This window comes from Adiantum capillus-veneris, chromosome 27 (assembly GCF_014529385.1).
Source record: "Adiantum capillus-veneris isolate H3 chromosome 27, ASM1452938v2, whole genome shotgun sequence".
Taxonomy (NCBI): Eukaryota; Viridiplantae; Streptophyta; class Polypodiopsida; order Polypodiales; family Pteridaceae; genus Adiantum; species Adiantum capillus-veneris.
Window position 1 is genome coordinate 82845353 of NC_140957.1, and position 23009 is coordinate 82868361.

The following is a 23009-nucleotide window of genomic DNA, read 5'->3' on the forward strand; positions in this document are numbered from 1 at the left end:
AACTAAACATGTTTAGTTTCTTTTAGAGAGTCGGGAATTTCTCCTTATGGTGAGCAAGAGCAATGTGCAATCCTAGAAAATTTGGAAACATGACAAGGACTACAGTATGGAAACTATGCATTCTTACATACACGTGATACCCTCAATTAACCTCATTTGTACCCTTTTAACCAGAAAATGTCATACTTCGCTGAATACTCTCACAGATTTTCAACCCACTTGATACTTCACATGCCTCCTCTAGGAAACTCTCAAGACTATCCACTAGGAGACACTTCTGTGATCAAAAGAGTAAGGGCATTTGCTACATTGGTTTTTCATGCATAAACCATCAAGCATAAACAAACCAAACCACGTTGCTCAGAAAAGCAGATCCCCAAATTACTATTCCAAACATGGCACTCGCATTATATGCATTCAAGGTGTCAATTGAGAACATGCACATGGAAAGACAAATACAAATACTCACATGATGTCACCTTCTAGCCCAAATGGAAATCATTTATGCTCCATTTTGCCAGCAAAGGTCAATTATTACTGAACTAGTCATTGCTTTATAAAGCATTTACTGCATGTAGCACAATCATCACAATTTAAGACAAACAAAAATGCCATCTTCAGTATAAGTTTCAACAACACTCTCCAGCCTTGGCCCTAAAAATTCTAAAACAAAACACATTATGCAACTCATACTAATTCCCACTTCAAGATCCATGAGAATCATGTTAAGTTTTAACACCCAAGTGAGACCGATTGAGGTCTTGACCACTAAGAATCTATCTAACATGCCTGTGTAAATTTCCACGAGTTTTCAGTCGCGAATCATCATGCCTCCCTGCATTAGTGAGCACCTAAATTACATCCACTAACCTCCTCTTCAAAGTTCACCAATGAATCAAAGCCGAGTGAAACGAAAAAAGACAAAATGGGTAAAACACAGCGCATAAGACTAGTAGGAAGCTTGCAAGCTTGCCAGCAGCATTTGTGAGTCAGCACACAGATGCCTTCCATATAAAGCAGCCCTCTTTCACTTGAAATCAAAAAAGCAACTAGATAAAGGAAGCAGCTGCCATTACTCTTTTGAAGGCAAATCTACCACTTCACAAACGACTGATGATGATTCGTTACTTGAATGAAGCTCTGTCTTAAGATTAAGATCCCCTAAACACACTCTATCCCCAATGTCCATCATTGAGACATCAATTGTCACACAAGGATGAAGCTCTTCCGCAGAACAAAAACATGATACATACTTCGTGTGGACCTTTAGAAACCCTCCTGCAAAAATTGAGCAATCCGAACACTAACATCTCCATCTCTCTCTCTCTCTCTCTCTCTCTCTCTCTCTCTCTCTCTCTCTCTCTCTCTCTCTCCACACTTCCGCATTGTCAACTTTGACATGGTATCAGAGCCTAGTGCTCATTGATTATGGGAGGAGAAGCACGGAGAAGAGGAGCAGCCAGCAGCTGAGGAATTGGAGACCCCCTTCAGCGGCATTTTAATGGCGTTCTACAACGCAGGTGGACCTAGGTGGCGGGGCGGCGTTTACTGTAGGTGTTGGTGATTGCTTTCCATTGCGTTTTGAAACGCATCCTTTGAAGAAGAATCTCTGGCAACATTTTCCTGCCTCCAATCTCGTATGTTTCTTTATCCGATTGCAAATAAACGACCCGAACACTTTCACCAAACTCTCACCAAGCTGTCCAAAGCTGTCGAGGGCTGAAATCGCAGGTTTTTGACCCAATTTTGGCAGCATAGCGGCGCCCAAACCCTTGTAGGTCAAAAGTACACATCTAGGACGGATCCCCTTGCACTTTAGATAGAAGCTTTCCAGTGAGCTGCAGGTCAATTTCAGCATGCTATAATTTCCTGTTTTGGTCATTGTCAGGTGCCCAAAGCCTTGTATAAGCACCCTAGGCTTTCCCGAGGCTCCCTTGGTGTTCTCTGTTATTTTGCAATTTAGGTGTGAAACCCTAAACCTGCAAATAAACACAACAGGCTGTAATTTTCTGTTTTGGATCATTTTGAGCGGAGCAAACACATCTACATGTGTCTCAGGAGCTCCCGTGCCCAATGGGACAGTTTCCCTTTAAATTGGACGAGTTTTCACATGAGAAAACGCTCCGTTTCACAATTTGTCGTGATGGAACTGTGTGTACATGTGGGGATTAGCAATTAGCATACCCGTTTCATGTTCAAAAGGGTCTTGCCTTGGCAAACACGCATAATACCCACAAAACTGTACATGGTCATCTGAGAAGCCCAACTAGTGGGGCATTACGTGCAAAGGGGGGAGAGAGATGCACGAGAGCAAATCATCGCGCTACATGAGACAAGGGAGAAGACAAGCTTTCCATTAAAGTTGTAATCAGCTGCGCCCACCACTCACACACACATTGTACTCACTTATTGAGCAAAAATCACACACACATTGTACTCACTTAATGAGAAAAAATCAACCCCCTCTCAATTTTGGGCGCCCCCTCTTGGGGTGAGAGCTTGGATGTGTGTGTTGGCCTGCTGGCTGCTCTCCTAATGCCATGTGTCCAGCTTGCTCCGTGTGGTTTGATTTCCTATTACCCACCAACTTATAAAGTCTTGTCGAGGAGCCTAAATGACTTTAACTGAGCCTAGCCACCTCTTTACTAGTCAGATTCCAGTGCCCATCGGCCCAACCATCTCGTAGCTGCCTGGCCTTGACTCCTGCGGGTGAAACTCTCAGCCAACGGCATTTTCACACCAGCCATGCAATGTCCAATGGGCATTTGTGATTTCAAAAAGAGGGCCCCAAAAATTAAATAAAAATCAAGGGAAGCAAACCAACAAATAAAGTTAGTGTTTGTCACACTCTCGTGACACACGTCTCTCTTGAAATCGCAAACCACCTCGATTGCATGCATCTTATACATGCCACAAATGATTTAGTGTGATTAGCACCATTTTTCATCGCATATATCAAGGTGGAACCATACGTGTTGTACGGTACGTGGAAGTACGTATTGTACGTCTGTATGTATGGGTAAATTTTTTATGTACGCAAAAATACGTGGCATTGGTAAATAAGGGTAGAAACCCCAGAAATAACTGTTAGTTTCAGAGACGAAGCTACAGAATTTGTCAATTGGATGTTTCACAACTTTGAATATGTCTAAACTCTATACACAACAGCTAGAGACTCATGAATCACATACCTGACGTGTGTTATGCGCCAAAGAGCACTGAACTTTTACTCGTGTACCTTAAATAATAAACAGGCTTAAAGACTTATGAGTTATCACTTTTAAACTCCTATCATGACATCAAAAGATCAAGACAATTCTGAGTTAACTTTTAAGACAATTTGACAGTCACAAGACAATGAAAAATAGGGCATACAAGTAGCAATAGTAAATTTGTTACCTTCCGCGGCCAAAAAGCCCCTCCTCCCCCCCCAAAAAAAAAACGTATGGATCGTTCCGTACGTACAGTATACGTTATGTACGATACGTACGTACGGTACGGATCCATACGTACCTATTTCAACCTTGGCATATATCCGCAAGAAAACTATCAAACATGTGTACAAATGACTTAATGAAGCCTTCATACTTTTGTCATTTCTATCTATCATAGAAGTGAGCATTGTACCTTTAACATTTGTCAAGCAATGAACACTTCTATTGCACTGAATCCATATGTACATGAGAAGTGCTAGCTCCACCATCACCCCTCTTTTGAGCACGTGTCGAAACCTTTGACCTTTGCTCTACTGAAGTGATCTCAGTTGGGGAATATGTGGGTTGTAAACCAAAGGCCTCAAGGTAAAGCTGCAATACATTTGGTGACTCTACCAGATCCCTTTCTTCCATCCACTTTGCATCCATAGGCAAATAGGTTTTGAACTTCACCAAATAACGTCTTGCAACTTTTCCCGTAACTTTTCTTTCCTTATGTGCCAAAATTTGCTCGGGTTTCAAGATTTCATCAAGTTCTTCAACTTCAAACTGATCTTCATTTGGCATATCTTCCGGCACATCACTCACAAAAGGTCTTAGAAGACTCGCATGAAACGCATTACGAATCTTTCAACTGTTTGCAATTTCAACCTGTATGCAACACCGCTGATCTTTTCACGTACTTGAAAAGGCCCATCGTAACGCATGCTGAGCTTGGGAAACAACCTTTCCTTGGTCTTATCTTCTTTGATCTTGCCTTTTTAAATCGCAAAAGAACCCAATCACCAAGTGAAAACAAGAGTTCACGTCGGTGATGATCAACAGTCCTTTTCTTCTTTGCCCGAGCCTTCTCAGGCAAGCTTAATTTTCTTATACATTTCATCTATATTACTAAATATCGATTTGCTTCAAAAATCTTATCTTTTGTGTGCAAAATGGAAAGAGCCTTTTTGCCACCCTCAACAATTTCGAAGGGTATCTTGCTTGTTGGCGAATGGATTGTATTATTGTATGCACACTCAAGCAAAGGTAAATATTGTTCCCAATTGCCCTTATTGTCTGACACATAGCATTTAAGCAGATCTAAGCCATTAGAATTGGCCCTTTTGACTATCCATCAGTTTGTGGATTAAATGAGGATGAAAACTTGAGCGTAGTGCCCATGCTTTCAAATAAGTCTCTCCAAAACAGACCTGTTATGTGAGGATCACAATCACTGACAATTGGTTGTGGCATACCATGGTACTTAAACACAAAGTACATGAACAATCATGCCATCTGCTCAGATTTTATCTTCTTCCTGACAGGAATAAAATGGGTCTGTTTGCTGAACCAGCAAATAATGGTCCATATCCCATCATTCCCTGTTGGAAGATCAAAAATAAAATCCATAGCAATACTTTCCCATGGCTTATATGGAATAGGCAACAACCTTGGTGCCTTTTGCCTATCAAACTTGACCTTTTGGCTAATTACGCATGCTCGCACAAAGGCATCCACATCTCTCCTCAAAGTACGCCAATAAAAGAATGTCTCGACCGCTTTCACTGTCGCATCTATACCACAATCCTCTGCATATGGTGGGACATGACTTTCTACCATAGCCTTATTATGTAATGGCCTAGTGACACATACTCTGCCATGCATCATCATAAACCCACCGATGGTGTTGTCCATCTAATAATTGTTCAAAGATTCTTGCAAAATCTTCATCGGTCGCATACTGTTCCTTCATATCATCAAGTTCATGATGATAAGGGATTGATACACCTGAAATTTGTGGCTTTCTTGACAACGCATCAAACACAACACTCTTCTTGCCTTCCACATGCAAAATCTGAAAGTGGAACATAGACCAAATGTTTGCCCATCTCATATGCTTTTTTGATAACTTTGATTGTGTCAATAAGTATCGCAAGGTCTGATGGTCTATTTGAACAACAAAATCAGTACCTAGCAGGTAGTGTTTCCAACTTGAAAACGCATGAGTCACAGCCAGTAGCTCTTTTTCATAGACTTGCATAGTCTTTTCTGGACCTTGCAAGATTCTGCTTTAATAGGCTACTACCCGACCATCTTGCATTAATACTACACCAATACTATTGCCAAAAGTGTCACACAATGACTTCTTGAGATCTGGCAAAACACTTACTGGATCCAAAGTCATCTTTACCTTGAAGAGATTAAACGTTGAAATCTCTTTTTGCGTCCATCTAAAAGTGACCTCTTTCATTTGTAAAGCATGCAAGGGTAAAGCAATCTCGGCAAACCTTCTGTAATATGAACATAATCCCAAGAAGCTACAGACATTATGCGAAGTCTTCAAAGCTGGGCATGTCTTGGTTGCTTCAACCTTGGCAGGATTCATTCGGACACCATCCTTTGACACAAGGTAGTCAATAAGGCGAGCAAAGAAATCTGAGCAAGCTTGAAAAAGCGAGCAAGAAAACTGAGCAAGAAAGTGCTAATGGTAAGTTTCCCAACACTATGTATGTTAGTTAACCTCATGTGCTTATGGGTACGAGTTTCTTTTGAACTCGTGTGTGTGTGTGTGTGTGTGTGTGTGTGTGTGTGTGTGTGTGAGAGAGAGAGAGAGAGAGAGAGAAAGAGAGTGTATGTGTGTGGTCTGCGCATTTTGTCTAGCGGGCCTGCAACCTGCCTGTGCGAGTATCATAGTTACAGGGGACGGGGGGGACGGGCCCTAGGGCCGGGGAACGGCCGTAACCGGGTTGGGAACGGCTGGGAACGCCGAGGGACGGACGGAAAACGGGCCGGACGGGCGGGTCGCAGGGGGGACGGACCGGAGACGGCCGGGGCCGGACCGGGGTCGGCCGGGGACGGCAGGGGTCGGCCGGGGTCGGATTCAAAAAAGTGACCGTTTTTGACCGTTTGCAACGGCTCTGTTCAGCCCCAACTGCCATATTTTTTAAGCCTTGGCCCTTGGGAGGCTATAAAAGGCTCCCTTGGGCCTCTTAATACTCATAGTCTGAGGTCTCAATGCTCAATGCTCATTCCATTTCCCTCAAGCTCAAGGCTCAAGCTCATTCCATTTCCCTCAAGCTCAAGGCTCAAGTTTGAACTTTGAAGCTCTCCTCTCCCTCTTCTACCCACTTTGAAGCTCTCCTTTACTCTCTCTCCACACAAGCTCTCCTCTAACCCTTCTAACTTCTAAGCTCTACTCTCTCGAGTCTCTCCACCATCATGTCATCTCAAGCCAACTCCACTTCTCAAGCCGCTTCTTCTCGAAGGAGGCCCGCCGTGCAAACGTGGTCGTGGTGGGATGAAGTCGACTTTAGCTCGCGTGGCAAAGGTGGCGGTGCAAGACCATGGACGTGCAAGCTATGTCCATACAAGAGATCGGGTGGTTCAAACAAAGTGCGAGCCCATCTTCTTCATGAACCCGGTCACGAGGTGAAGTTTTGCCCTCATGTAGCTCCCGAGAAGAGGTTGGATCTTCTTGAGAAACTCACGGTGTATGAGGTTGCGGAAGCGGCCAAGAGGGGCCGTTTTGTTGCCGTTGATCCCTCCGCCACGGCGACACCGCGAGAGCAAAGGGAAGCCAACCTTGACGACATCTCTCGAACCTTCAAGAGCCATGGATCTACACCGTCCTCTTCCCTTCCGCATCGCCAAACCACTCTCAACGAAAATTGGAATCCTAAATTGAAGAAAGAGGTAGATAGGTCGGTTGCCCGATTCTTCTTCCACGACCACATTGCCTTCCATGCTTCGCGGTGAGTTTCCCTTGGCATATGCACATTGCAATCTTCCATTTTGTATTCATAATGGGTTATAATTTCTGGACTCTCCATACTAACGCAACATGCTCTATTTTGTGTGGATAGGTCTCCATACTTTCGAACCATGGTTACGAAAATAGAGGAATATGGCTCCTCTTATGTGCCACCTTCATCGGAGAGGCTTCGCACCACCCTCCTTGACAAAGAGAAGCTTGCCGTGGAGCAAGCGGCCCAAGCAACAAAGGATTTGTGGGAGACCAATGGCGTCTCTCTTCTTGTAGATGGATGGAGCGACACCCGCAAGCGGTCCATCCACGGGGTGGTGGCCTACTCTCGGGGGGAGATGTACTTTGTGGAGTCACATGATGCATCCGATAGTGGCAAGGCCGCCGAGATGCTTGCTGCGGAGTGGACAAGCACCATAGAGATCACCGGCCCGGAGAATGTCCTTTGTATGGTTGCAGATGGAGAGGCGTCAAATAGGGCAGCCGGAGCTATCATTGAGGGCATGTATCCCAGCATCCATGTCACATTTTGCATGGCGCATTGCCTCAATAACCTCCTCAAGGACATAGGGAACTTGTCATGGATTTCACCCACCATTGGTGACGCCTCTCGAATTGTCTCCTTTGTGCTCAACCATCAAAAAGTGCGCCATGAATTCTCAAAGAGGAGCCACTTGTCTTTGCTCAAATATTCAGAGACAAGATTTGCATTCAATTGGCTTATGCTAGGCCGCTTGTCTACATGTGGCGGAGCCTTAAGGGGCCTCTTTCTCAGTGATGAGTTCCAGGCCATGCCGGAGTCTACATCAGCAGTAGGATTGAAATGCCGAGAATGGGCCGACGACGCCGCTTGGTGGGAGGAGGCGAAGACTCTTGACGCCATGGTCAAGCCTATTCTACACCTACTTCGAGTGGTGGATGGCTTGCAGCCATGCATTGGCAAAGTCTACGAAGCCATGGATCGGATGATAGAGGCACTTGAGAAGCTTGTGCCTGACCCTGTTCAGTATGCGGAGATTCATGGCTTGTGTGAGTCGAGGTGGAATGGATACTACTCTCCACTTCATGCGGCAGCTTATGTGCTTGACCCTGAGTTTCAAGGAAGGCGTCAAGAGACCGACAAGGAGGTGAGCAAAGGATGGCGGCTTGCATTGGAGCGCCTTGAGCCTAGCAGTGACATTAGGCGCAAGATTAGAGACGAGCTACTCAACAACAAGCAAAAGAAGGGCTCCTATGGATGTGTAGATGCACAGCTTGATCGCAACAAGATTGGCTCGGTTTTGTGGTGGGAGGACTATGGAGGAGATGGCCCACATTTCCAGCGCTTGGCTATTCGTGTCCTTAGCCAAGCATGTACCACTAGTTGCTTGGAGCAACTATGGAGTGTGTACAGCCACATTGCCTCTAAGAAGAGGAATCGCCTTGGCGTTCAGAGGGCCAATGATTTGGTGTTTGTGAGCGCTAACTTGCGCATGCTTGCCAAGAGCGTCACACACAAGGCAGATCGTTTCACTGAGTGGAAGATGGCACAAGAGAATCCATCTATGGCCGATACTCTTTTGGAGGAGCTAGAGGAGGATTTCGAGCCTCAATGCGAGCCTCCCGAGCCGGAGCCCTCATACGTTGCTGACGACCTCGACTACGACGACGATGTGAAGATTCAGCAGGCAAGCACTTCTTGAGTTTGATGATCATTGATCACTCGACTCTCAAGTCTAGACTCTTGAGTCTACGACTCTACCTACTACATAGCCCTTTGTACTTTTTGTTATCCTTGAGGCCTCAAGCTTGTCCTAAGTCCTTTAGGCTTTTTGACTCTTGAGCCCTTGTGGCATGCACTTCTCATTTTGTATCCATCGATCATCGATGTTTTATTAGCACATTTCAGCCTATATGACTCGTGTTCTTTGGTCTATTTAGTGTAAATTTATGGTCAAAGTGATGCTCTATGTGTGTGGCATGTGTGTAGGTCAAAAAATGCCAAAAAAACTCTCTTTTTTTTTTTGCCGTTCCGACCCCCGTCCCCGTTTCCTGACTTTTGCCGTCCCGACCCCGTTCCCGACCCCGACCCGCCGTCCCATGTAACTATGGCGAGTATGCATGTCAACCTGCACCCTGCTCGTGAAAGCCCGCACGTGCACCTGCACCTCCTCCTGCGCGTGCGTTGCAGCCCAGAGCCAATCGACTTGTTTGCTCTCTGCCTGCGTGACAGTCTTTACACACGTCTCAACAGCCTCTCTCTACAGCACCTCGTTGGGCAGTGTGCACACTTTGCAACCCTGTAGGGGTGTGGTCTACAAGGTGTGTCAGGGTCTGTAAGGGCGATTTCACCTCGCAGGTGGTGTTGTTTCTTATCTCAGCTTGTTCAGAGATTTTGGGGGCACTCGCAGTGTGTTATGCTCAATAGTGTGGCAAGGACAGCGTTGGATGATGTAATATTGTCGTGGTTTTCTCTGTACAGAACTTTAGTTACCTTCCACAGTTTCTACAGAGTTTTCTAGACGTTTGCTTTTGTTTGATGAGGTTTTTTTGATATATGTTCGACACTCTATGTGTGTTCAAGTGTCAGAGAGTAATCAAACCTGCTTCGGAGGCCGCTTCGGAGATCAAGGCTTTCTTGTATGAGAACTTTGAGGAGGCTCGGCAAGCATGGAATGGTCAGGCGCCTACTCTTGAGGTGCGCATTCCCATGCAGGACCTCATGGATCCAGTTGTGCAATATGCTATGAATGCAATCATCCTGTTTTTCCCGAGGGAAATGCCTACTACGCAAGATGTCGGACAATGGGTCGATTTTCTCCTTAAACGACAAGTTGTCCGTGGCGTTTACTTCGGTGCGCGTGAATTTTATGAAGTTCTGCTGCCAGATACGGAAGCCAAAAATCTTTTGCTTGAGATGTCTCCCCTCTTCTTTAATACGCAGATGACGCATATTCTACCGTGGGCACTCACTAAAGATTATTAGAGTCTTATTCATCAGATGAAGCGTCTATAGTATGCACACATACCTATAAAGCTTCTTAGTTCATGTAGATTCCTTGGATTAGGCCATCCTTTATTACCTCTAACTTTGATGGATCCATTTGGATGCCATCTTGAGAGATAATGTGACCTAAATATTGAATCTCTTGTAAGAAAAATTCACTTTTCTTTTGATTAATATAAAGTTTATTCTCTCGTAAAACTTGAAATATCACCTAGAGGTGTTGCTTGTGTTCATCTATTGAATTAGAGTAGATGATTATATCATCATTGAACACTCCAGTAAAGGTTCGGTGAGGTCTGAATAGCTTCTCCATCAAGCGGTTAAATGTGGCTGGTGCATTGGTCAAGCCAAAAGGCATAACAATGCACTCGTAAAGACCAAACGTAGTGCGGAATGCGGTCTTTACAATGTCTTGATCAACTATCCTTATTTGATGGTAGCAACCTTTTAGGTCAACCATGCCTTTCTCAACCAACTCATGCACTTGCCGCATAATCTCCTCTTGTTGAGCTTGAGAAACTTGATAAGGAGGTTTATTAGGCGGTGAGCTTCTAGGAAGAAGTTCAATTGCATGGTCGTCAACCCCCTCGTTTGAGATGTAGTTCACAAGGGATGTCGTCAATAAAAACATCTTGGAATCCCTTGAGGAAATTGGTAACTCTAATTCCTTTTGATTGTTTATATCTTCTTTTGCTAAAACATTAGGTTCATTTTGAGAATCTTTAACAAAAATCATGTACACGGAAATAGAGCTCTTTATTGACTTATTAAAAGCTTGCTTATGTACAATGGGTATGGTACTACCCAACTCCTTAGCATCTATGTACATTGTCATGTGACACATCCAACCCTATGTGTCCGTGGACAAGCTACAGCATGATCAGGCTACAGCATGATCAGGGTTCCCGTCAATCCAATCAGTCTAGATTAGAAGTGATCTAGCACTTTTGTGAGTCTATTCGTAGACCATGAATGCCCAGTCACTTAGTGTAGATGCATATCCTCTGGTTGCACACAACATGATCATCAGTATTTCCATCACAATCCATTAGAATCAGTTAGGGGATTTTTCCAGTGCATTTAGCCTATTTTTGACATTTTTCACTTATTAATTTAAGTGACTTTCCAACAAAAGTAGGTAGGGCAATTTTGCTAAGTTAATATATAAGCAAACCCAAGTTAGCACTAAATGGTAGAAGAGGCAGCAGGAGCTTCCCGCTCAACAGGCATCTTCTCAGCAAGAACCCCGCAAGCACCATCAACCTTGGCGTTTTCCCTCTCCCTTCAGCCTAGCGTTTTGGTCTTCATCAGCACCTCCCACAGTTCCCTGGCGTTTCCAGTTGCAGTCATCGCCAAGCTTCCCATACTGCCTAGCATTTTTGCTAACGCTACCCCATTCTGCCAACGTTTTCATTTTCAGCCGTAAATGAAGCATTTGCAGCAGCGTTTTCAGCATTCAAGACAGTAGCAGATTCAGCCCCAGACCTTGCAGAAGATCCCCATTTTCAGCCCTCAAAAACGCAGCCAAAACAGTCATTTTTAGCCACCGAAAAGAGTCCCAGATTTTCAGCCATAGCGTTTTTATGGACAGCAGATAGAAGACCGCAGATTTCAGCCCTAAAGTCGTCGTCGTCATCCCCGTCGTCGTCACCGACATAGTCCCAGGTTGCATCAGTCCATTGCATCGTCATTGTACCACTTTGTGCAATCAATAAGTAGACCACTCTCGCCGACGAGAGTGGGGCCTTCGGAGGAGGGTTTTACGTCGTCTCTGGTGTCGTATCTCTCTTCTCTCTCTATCTCTCAGTCTCATACACTTACGCACAGTGTCCATTCACTTTGTTTGTGATCATAGCATTCTCTCATTAAGAACGGAAGGCTCTCTCTTCCATAAGAACAAAAGGAACCTTGAGCACAGTTCAGAGCACTCATCTTGAGCAAAGCGCAAACATTCATTCCGCTGCACCTAACATACATATCTTTTTCCCTGAACCTAAAGTAGATTTGCCTTTTAGGGAATTTAACATTGGCAGCCATGCAATCAAACCATGGTGCCCCTATCATTACATCCTCATGCTTGAGAGGAGAGATGAAGAAATCCTCCTTGCCACATAGCTTTGGACATGGAGCCTCAATTTCCCAATTAAGGGAGTGACTGAGGCTTCTTGCCCCTTGAAAGCACCATCGGCAGGAAGGACATTTCCCATCTCACAGGCTTGGATGCCTAGCTTGGTGGCCAACTCTGTGGATATGAAATTGTGAGTAGAACTAGGGTCAAAGAGAATGAAAGCATCATGTTCTCTTACCTTTCCCCACGCATGGCATAGAGGAGATCCTTTGTGATGAGCATCCTCTCCTTGAATTTCGACCAAGGTAGCTCTAGGAGGCTCATTACGTGTATTCTTGTGAAGACAAGCACGATAGGCATGTCCTTGCTCCCCGCACTTGAAAGAACGGTTATCTTTTCGATAACGCTCTAGCTCTTCAAGAAAGAGTTTATTTTTGCCTTTATAAACTCCCTTCTCCTTAGCTTTGTTGTTGTTGGCATTGCCTTTGGGAGACTTTTGGACATTGTCCTTCCCCTTAGGCTCGTTACGGTCCTTGTTTTCCATGGGCTTAAGATTTCTCTTAGCCCCTTGTTGGAAGTTGATTCTTGAAGCCACCATGGTATGGTATACCGTAGATATGGTGCGTGGTAATTGGGAGTTATCATACTCCGCAATATCCTCAGTTAAACCCGCACAAATTGTTGTTTTTGCTCTCCAAAATCCATCTTTTTGCAGACAGTGGCTTTGAGGTGTAAATCTCAAAACTTGTCTACATATTTGTAAAGAGATTCGTAAGGACAGAGCTTCAACCTTCGCCATTTGGTGAGTGGTAGCCAAAAATTGCTTCATGATGGAAGCTCTTAAAGCTTTCCATGTTCGTGGAGCTTCACCATTTGCTCGTAGGCTAGACCACCATTGCCTGGCGGACTTTTGAAATGCATAGCAACATCACGTAGCTTAGAGGACTCCGTGAAGCCCTCATCTTCAAACGCCGCATCGAATTGTTGGATAAAGGCCAAGACTTTGTCCGTAGCACCAAAAGTGCCATCGTAGGTAACAAAAGAGATGTTCTTTCCTCCCTCATTGAACTTTTTGAGCTTGGAAGACCTCTTCCAGGCGGCATAGGATTTCCTATGGCCTCTTCTTTTAGGTGGTTCGAGAGCTGCAGCATCACTTTCTTCACAAGAGGAAGAGTATGAAGACGATGGAGAAGAGGGTGACCTCTTTCTCACCTTTTTCTTCCCTTGTTCCTCCTTGTCTGCATCATCACTTTCTTCAGAAGAGGAAGAGGATGAAGAAGATGGAGAAGAGGGTGACCTCTTTCTCGCCTTTTTCTTCTCTTGTGTTTTCTCTTCCCTCTTTGAATTATGATGTAGAGAAGTATGTGATGGTCTTCTCGGTTTAGGGGGTGTTGGAGAGCGTTTTGTCCGCCATCTTCGTGGAGCCATCTCCGTCGAGGTGGCAGGAGACTCACTTCTTTCTCGTTCTTTCGATGGGGGCTCTACCGTTGAAACTTGGGTTCTCCTTTGGGAGGGAGATGCCTCATCAAGTAGTAAGTTTTTGAGCCCTTCGTACGGATCCTCCTCTTCTTCTCTTATTGGAGAGAGTCCTCTTTTGGAAGTCTCACAAGGAGCTTTCCTAGGTACTTCCTCTTCTTGGTGGGGAGTTTGGAGAATACCATGTGTGCGCAATTGCTATAGTACTTCACCTTGGAGGGATGGGTTGCCCGGGGCTTGTTGAAGCCTAGAAACAAGATAGTTTACAAGCATAGGGGCATCATTAGTTGCTCTTTCATTAGCAAAATCAAAGCTATCAACATTCATTTCAATCTCGTTTCCCTTGTCAGCCATACTAGCAAATTTAAGGTGTAAATTTTTCCTTGTACTTTGGCACTTCAAGCCCTACTTGCTACTCCTCTATACCTTCAAAGATAAGCACTCAAGCATCTATACCTGTGGCTCGAATATTATTAATTGCAAGGAATAGAAGAGAGGGTTCAACAGAGCCAAGACAGCACCGGTTTCTGTCAAGTTTCTAATAGCTCAATAATGGTTAAGCCATAGGCAAGCCTCGTAGGACTCCATTATTAAGACCATAGCTCTCGATGGTATCCTCGTTAACTGCATAAAGCAGGTGTGCTTCAAGGATGAAAAATCCCTATTCTACTTACTCTTTTGCAATTAATAACATCAACCATTTGTAGCAAGCATGAGGACCTCTCTTCTTGAGCAAGAAAAGAGAAACCAATAGCTCTGATACCAATGTAGCATTTAATGCACTAGTAACTTGTGTGTAGCGGAAATTGATAACATAGTGAGCATTTCATTAAGAACAAGTTCCTGATGAGCATAGAGAGAGTACTTAATTTGAGAAAGCAATATAGCAATTTACATCTAGCTAATTTGGCATAGACAATACTTAAAAAGAGAGAGAAATAGAACAATTGACAACAGTTGAGGACCAGATTTACATGGAGACGGTCCCCCCTCCATAAAGGCTTTGTATTATAGCTTCTCCCATCAAAGGAGACTTTTGTACAATACAATTCTAGTGTTCCTTGACAAAACTCGTTGGTGCTTCTTTTATCAAGCATTTATAAACTGATTAGACTAATTTTACTCTAGCTTAATTCTCATTGGTCCACCTCAAAGGCAATCCAATAGGATTTGAGGGGAAATTGGGGGCAACTGGCCTAGGAGCCTGCCATGTGTCCATTCTTCCCTTTGGGGAGAGCTTGGGAGTGTGTGTGTGTGTGCGCGCACGCGCGTGTGTGTGTGTGTGTGTGTGTGTGTGTGTGTGTGTGTGTGTGTGTGTGTGTGTGTGTTTCTCTCTCATCCCCTACTCCTTCCTAGGGATGTGGGAAGACTTTTTAGTCTTCCCATGACCATCCAATTTTTCCCTACTTTGGCCATTGGACAATACAATTAAATTAGGAACTTTAGCCTATGGAAGTCTTAATGGAGTTGAACCTTAGATCTTTTAAGCCCCCTTGAAGCACATTGCTCTTTTGCAGACTGTCCCCCTTTGGATCCCTATTTTCCCTCCTTTGAATCCCTGACAGAGACCGGTCTGGCAGCCTTACCAATATTCTAGCTTTTACTCCCCTTGTACTTCCTCATATTAAATGATCAGTTTAACATGAGAAAATCATTTGGGAGAACTAGATATTAGTTTTTATGACAGGGTTTTCTCGCTTGGAACACCAAAATAGATCATTCATAATGAATTTTTGGAATTTTAAGTGAGTGTTTTTTCTCACTAGAGACATCCGAGTACAGATATTTCTAGTGCGTCATTCAGAGTGATGACGGGAGCACTGTGAAAGGGAATATCTGTAGGAATGGTTACTTCTGATGCGTCACATCGGATGGGTGACAGGGAGCATCGAGAAGAAGTATCTGACCATCCGAGAACGGACATCTCTAATGCGTCATGGGATGGGTGACATAGAGCATCGCGAAGGAGATTGTACCGTAGGTTCGATAGGAAAGGACTAGGTGATGGGTATTCCTGATGCGACACAAGGTGGGTGACGGGTGCATCGAAAAGGGAATATCCATAGTCAGGAGGAAATTCCGAACTGTGTTAGAATTGTGCACAAGGAAAAGCTAGCACTTGAATGAACATGGGTTCAAAGGAAACTTTCATGAAAAACGAATGCTTTTTGAGAAAGCGGGTTGCTTTTCGGGAAAGCAGATGCTTTCCCATGAGGAAGTCTATGTCTGCATTGCATTTGTGCATGTGGTTGCATCCAGGGACGCTTGGAAAATGTTGTGTAAGCATTGTTTTTAACTTATAAGGTTTTATTGAATTTTTTTAGCAAATTCAGACCATTTTTGAAAGTGATCGGTCAGCCACTTAATAAGTGGGCAACCACTTGGAAAATAAAGCAGAAAAACCAGCCAACATTTTTTGTCTCACTTTTTCTGGCAGAAGAGCACAAAAGAAAACCAAAAAAAATCCGCCACAATCTCTACGCTGAAAGCCAACGCTCAGTTATTCCTGTCGTGGCTTGAGAGCTATAAAAGCATCACACGCCCTCTCTCAGAGGGGTGAGTTGCCAGCATCAGCAAGAGAAGAGTTTGCCACCAAAAGACGCACGAGATCGCGAGACTACGAAGCATGGAGGTCGCTTTTCCTGCGATAAGAGCGACAGGTATCAATTGTGGATTCGCCATACGAATTGTTTTCCCGTGTTCGTGTGTGTTTACAAGTGTATTACCTCTTCACGAGGGAGTAGGAGCAGAGAAAGGCATGAGCCTCTGCAGGAGAAAAGCGCTCTGAGGAACTAGAGCCAGATCGGCCCAAGGGTTTCGTACCCGAGTTTCGGAAGTAGATCCACGGATCCGAGAGTGATAGACTCTCAAGATGTGATTCGGAAGTTGAAATTCCCAAGGGAAGGACTTCGTGTCCAGGAAAGCAGAGTTATTTTGCAGGAATAGGACTCTGGAAACCGAGTCAGCAGAGAGTTGCAGGGATGCCATGCCCTGAGTATGGAAGGCGAGATCCAAAGGCGAGAACCTTGGTTCTCGAGGATTTGAAATAAGGAACGAAAGTTCCTTGGAATAGAGTTTTGCCCTAGGAATAGGAAGTCGAGGCTTCCAGGAACCATCAAGTTTTATTCTAGAACAAACGTGGTAATACGTTCGGTTCAAGTGCTTGTATAGACTTCTCTTCAGTAATAAAGATACTATTACGAGGGGGAACCAGCCCATCTCCTTGTCCCCAGTACTGTGTTGATCTTCTCTCTCTCTTATATATCCTCTGGCTTCACTATTAAGTGAAATTCTATTTATCCGAGTATATTTTATATTGCTATGCGCTCCCGTTTGTGACACTCGTAGTTGTATCACCTTCATCTTTCATTGCCATAGGATGGAAATGACTCTCCTTGGTCTTCAGATCCAGCACTATCTGTCTACCCTTCTCTTTGTCGGGCAAGGTAAACACCCTGCTCTCCCGATCCTACTTGGTCCCTATTGCTAAAAGCCACGGCCTCCCCAAGATGATAGGGTAAACGTTATCACTTGCTTTCAAAGAAGTCGATCAAGCACTCTATGCCCATCACCTTCACTCTCACATCCTGAGCCACGCCCAATCTAGATTTAGCATGGTTGGCCATCCTCATGTGCACATTTGATTTAGCTACTGCCTTGACACATGTCTCCCTCATAGCTGCTTCTATCATGACACATACTTGCGCTCCACCATCTATATAGGCCTGCACCTGCCAGGCTGCATCCTCTCCTCGATGACAGCATCCACTAGAGAAAGGACATCAGTTGGACTTCCCACGCACCGCATGCACATTGCCCTTGCTCTTCGCAACCTCGTGCTAACACTCGTGGACCACTGCCTCCTTAGCTTGGGGTTAAAAGCCAGTAGCTGACCAAAATAAATGTTAGCTTTTTGACTCTGCACATCACTTACCAGGTCATATTCAGGGTAACCACTTCCCAACTGAAAGTCCGACTGTTTGATCTTGCGACGCCTTCTCCTCTTGCTAGTCTCCGGCTGCTCTCTACCTCAATACGATTTCTCCTTGCCCTTGCGAACTCGTCGCCCACTCGGTCTCTGTTTCCCTTTCACCTCTTGCCCTCTTGTTAGCTACTCCGCATCCTGCTTGTGCACTCCAATGATATTGACTCTAGGGACTTCACCACCATCTGGCAGAGCTGGCGACACAGGATTCTCAATTGCCTGCTACCTTTGGCCATTAAATTGTCCTTGACTTCTTCCTCTACCAAACAGCGGGTACATACCACCTCTCTCCCTAGGCGGATGGGGGTAATCCGGTGCATAATGACCCTCTTTGTCACAATTGTGACGTATTCTTTGTCTTTGTATTACCTTCTTGCTTGATTCTTTTGCAGATACGAAGACGCACCAGATCCGAGACCCCCGATTCTCCAAAGGATGCGTCCCTTCACCCAAGAGTCGCTCCTGTTCGGCGAATAGCCATGCCTCTTCAACGAATGGCTACACCTTTAAGCCAAAGGGTTATGACTCTACAACAAGACATGACTATTGGCCTAGAGTCATGTCTTTTGACCTATGGTCATGTCTCTTCATCGTGTCTCTTCAATTTCTATATAAGAACGCCCTTGTAACACATTTCAATCATTCAATCAATCAAACACAGAGTCTTCTGAGTCTTGTCTCTGAGTCAAGTTCAAGTTTCTTAAGTCTTCATCATGAGTTTAAGTACTTATTAAGGATTAGTAGCTAGAATCCTTACAGTGGTATCAGAGCAAATTTTTTCGCGGGACCCGAAGGTTGTGAGCCTCTCACCCTCGCCGCTACCCTCTCCTCCCCTTTCTCGGCATTGTATGGAAGCAGAAAAACGGTGGGTATACACACACATATGATGAGCCAGATTTGCTCCCTCTCCCTCAGCGCTGGCACACTCTTCGCCACCACTCTGCGCGCGCAATGGCAGACGAATTCTTCGACAGGCCCTGCCGTACCTCTTGTATGTAGACGAGGTCCCCGAAGAAGACTTGGCGGCAAATCCTCTTCGTTCACAAGAGGTTATTGTCATTTTGGAATCACACCTACCCAAGCCGGAGGTCGTCATAATTCCCGATTTCCTGACTCGAGAGCCGAAACCTGCTCCAAAAACAATTCCTGCTCTCGAAGTATCACTTCATGAGCTTATTCCAAGTTATCAATTACTTTCTATAAGTAGTCAATATGACTGAATCACAAGATGGCAACAACTCTATTCCACCCGAGGACACGATAGCAGTCCTCAAGGAGCAGGTGGCAGCACTTTCGACAAGCCTCACATCAATCAATACTCGCCTGGAGCAGTTGCAAATGCAAACCTCTCGACCGAACAAATCAGAGGTTTTTCAACTCAAATTTTCCCACCCAAAGCATGGTTTCTCAAAGACAACTAGACACAAAGTACCTTCATGCGAGCAGCAAAAGTCTCAGCATGAATATTCTTGAAAATGTTTCAGTTCTAAGCAACCAACATCTTATTGGAATCATCTGCAACAAAAGCAGCAACATGAAGCTTCCAAAGGATCATCCGTGATATCAAGATGGGCTTACTTAGTGGCACATATATCCGACCCTAATCGAGTACTCGATCGTGAATGCTGCGACATTGGACAAGTTCCCCCTCGCGAGCCATGCCCTACATTTAAGTCTTTCTTTTTTTATGGTGGTACAGTTGAAGATTATTGATCCTTTCCTTGTGCAAGAGGATCCTTCAGAGGTCTAAGAGGCAACAGCTCCCTCGACCTCCCCCTTCTCAAATGGAAGCCATAATACCCGCTAAAACAGCTGAAGATTCAGAAGATTCTAGTTCTTGTGTGACAACCAACAAGCACATAACCCCTTCTTTGGCCGTGTACTATGCAGGAAAATTCGCCTCATCACTGCCCTTGCATAATAAAGTCTTTGTCTCTGAACAAATACCAAATATGCAATGGTCAATGATAATTTTTCAAACTTGAAATTTCCAATCCTTACCTTTAATGGTGCAAAGGATAAATCAGAGGCAGACTCTTGCAGCACGACTTCAGTCGCTACAATTGAATCTTTGGACACAACTTGTCCATTGATAAACTTTTACAGATGGATATACCTTCAAACACTACTCTATTTCAGTCTACGACATCCCTTCAGGAGGATTTTACTGTTCCGAACAAACCAATGAAATACCTTGTAGATTTCCAACCAATGGTCATCACTCAACGGAAAACTCAAGTCAATTTACCAATGTTTCACTCGAAGCAGATAAAGATTCAATCTTTTCTTGGACAAAGCTCGAAGTTACAAATGACTTAGACAAAAGCACTAATCAGGTTGCAGATGTGATACTGATACTTTTGACAAAGATGAGACAAGTTGCAAATATGATCAGTTTTCAGTTTGGCAAGATAGTTATGGTCAATAACAGTGCCATGACGTGGGACTTAACAGAAAGAGCTTTGGATGCAGAAGCATTACAGCAATACATTTCCTTCTCCCGGAGTTTCTACAACTACCCTAGGTTTTATTTTAAATGGGAGAGAATGTCATGATTGTGACGTATTCTTTGTCTTTGTATTACCTTCTTGATTGACTCTTTTGCAGATACGAAGACGGACCATATCCGAGACCCTCGATTCTCCAAAGGATGCGTCCCTTCGCCCAAGAGTCACACCTGTTCAGCGAATAGCTGCACCTTTACGCCGAAGGGTCACGACTCTACAGCAAAAGGACAGGACTATTGGCCTAGAGTCATGTCTTTTGACATATGGTCATGTCTCTTCATCGTGTCTCTTCAATTTCTATATATGTTAGCTGCAGCGGAATGAATGTTTGAACTTTGCTCAAGATGAGTGCTCTGAACTGTGCTCAAGGTTCCTTTTATTCTTATGGAAGGGAGAGCCTTCCGTTCTTAATGAGAGAGTGCAATGATCACAACAAAGTGAATGGACACTATGCGTGCAAGTGCATGAGACTGAGAGATAGGGAGAGAAGAGAATACGACACCAGAGACGTAAAACCCTCCTCCGAAGGCCCCACTTTCGTCGACAAGAGTGGTCTACTATTGATTGCACAAACTGGTACAAACTGAATGCATGTGACTGATGCAAGTCTAGGCTAGGTCAATGTCAACGACAGGGATGGCGAGATGGACGCTATGGCTGAAATCTCCTACTCTTTATCTGCTGTCCAAAAACGCTGATAGGCTGAATTTTGCTGCCGCTGAAAACGCAAGAGAAAACGCTGCCTTTGCTGGTCTTTATGGCTGAATTCTTGCTGGTTCTTATCTGCTGAAATGGCTATGTAAAAACGCTGATTTGCTGACAAAAAACGCTAGGTACTGCAATCCTTTGGCGATGGAGTCCTGCTGATGGAAAACGCTAGCCAAAAAGGGGGGAATGGTGGCGATTGATACCTGCTGAAAACGCTATGTTGAGGTTGATGATAGCGATGAGCATCTGATGCAAAACGCCAGCAAGGGAAGGTCTTGGTTGAGAGGAAGTCTTTGCTTGGAGGGAAAACGCCACCAAGGGCTTTTGCCGAGAAGTTGCCTGTTGAGCACTGGTGCTCCTGCTGCCAATTAGTGCTAGTCTAGGTTTGCTTATATACAAACTTACTCAATTTGCCCTACCTACTTTCCAACAAAAGTCACTTAAAAATATTAAGTGAAAAATGTCAAAAATAGGGAAAATAGGCTAAATGCACTGGAAAATTCCCCTGAAGGATTTTGATGGATTCTGATGGGAATGCTTATGATCATGTTGTGTGCAACCAGAGGATATGCATCTACACTAAGTGTCTGGACATGTACGGTCTGCGAACAGACTCACAAAAGTGCCAGATCACTTCTAAATCTAGACTGATTGGACTTACTGAACCCTTGTCGTGCTGTAGCTTGTCCACGGACACATAGGGTTGGATGTGTCACGTGACAATATAAGAACACCCTTGTAGCACATTTCAACCATTCAATCAATCAAACACAGAGTCTTTTGAGTCTTGTCTCTGAGTCAAGTTCAAGTTTCTTAACTCTTAATCATGAGTTTAAGTACTTAATTAAGGATTAGTAACTAGAATCCTTACACTCTTCCCCACATTTGTAACACTTGCCCAGCAATGGCCTCGCCCTGCCTCTTGCTCCTCTTGGTTGTCCTCTATCCATCACACTTAGCCTCAGTTCTTGTATCTGCTCAAACAAATCTTGGACGGTACGCACCCAATTTTGTGGAACCACTGCTATGCCTCAGTTCCCATGGTTCTCCTCGTGAACAGCATCTCGGGGACTCTGAGGTTGGGTAGGAACCACCGTTTCGTAGCCCGACAAGCTCTGCTCAATCTTCTATTTAATCTTCCTACTCTTTGACCGTGCAATCGCCACTGCACCATTGTAATTCTCCGGGCTTTCAAAGTCAACCTTTTCGCTCACTTTAGGATGCACGCATGCCATGAACTTATCCAACGTGAAATAGTCCCCATTAGCCAACTGCATGGCTACAGCTAATTCTGCCCAACATGCTTCAAAACGGTCTAAAAAACATATCTTCACTTACATCTTTCTGGAGAGCTTTAAGCTTCGCATCCATCTCAACTGGGGACGCCTTCCTTGCGAAAGTAGTGAAGAAACTGCACCCGTAGAGCCGGCCACGCATGCCTCGGCTCACCTTCCAATGCTTCATACCACACCTTCGCTTTACCGCGCATCACCAAGGGAAATGTCTGCATCTTGATGTCCTCTCGGCATACACAGTGACAGCATATACAACTCGAAATCTGCAATCCACTCGTCTGAATTCTCTTCGCCTATGAAAATCGGACTATAACTTCGCATCGCGATGCTCACTAATGCAAAAACCTATGCCTTCTCGTCAGCCTAGGAGCAATTAGGGTGCTCCTCCATGGGGGCACCAGAAGATGGAGAGGGGGAATGGGGAACACACCCATCACATACACAAATGTCTCTCTATAGCCCAAGGTATTCACAGCACCCCTATCCTCTCAGAAACACTTTCAAAAGATACAACATACACTAGCAGACCCACGCATGCACACCTCTCAACACACACGTCGCAAGACCACCATTCAGCACAGACACACCGCAACTCCTCGTCCATCGCTTCCGACAAACGCAACAACCCTATCTCACTCTCTTTGCAAAACACAAAACGGTCCCTGGGTACACACATCCGCCGGCACCGACACACACAAAGAGCAAGAGAAAAGAGGAGAAAACGCCGAAACGGCGAGCGTTACAAGAAAACAGTCCCTCGGGCTCCTCACTTGACTCTCACAGACTATATCTGTGCAAAAAAGCC

General features: G+C 44.7%; 1 protein-coding gene across 4 annotated transcripts in view; it reads right to left on the reverse strand.

Moving 5' to 3' along the window:
- Positions 1 to 678: 678 nt before the first annotated feature.
- Positions 679 to 23009, reverse strand: part of LOC147422282 (uncharacterized) — a 44367-nt gene continuing 22036 nt past the window's right edge. For 2 of the 4 annotated variants that reach the window (XM_086503665.1, XM_086503664.1), the window contains exon 3: positions 679 to 1278. In XM_086503665.1, the coding sequence (XP_086359791.1) occupies positions 1073 to 1278 (206 nt within the window). In that variant the 3' untranslated portion in view covers positions 679 to 1072. The remainder of the gene's footprint in view (positions 1279 to 23009) is intronic. The other 2 variants (XM_086503668.1, XM_086503666.1) reach the window with 1 other exon arrangement.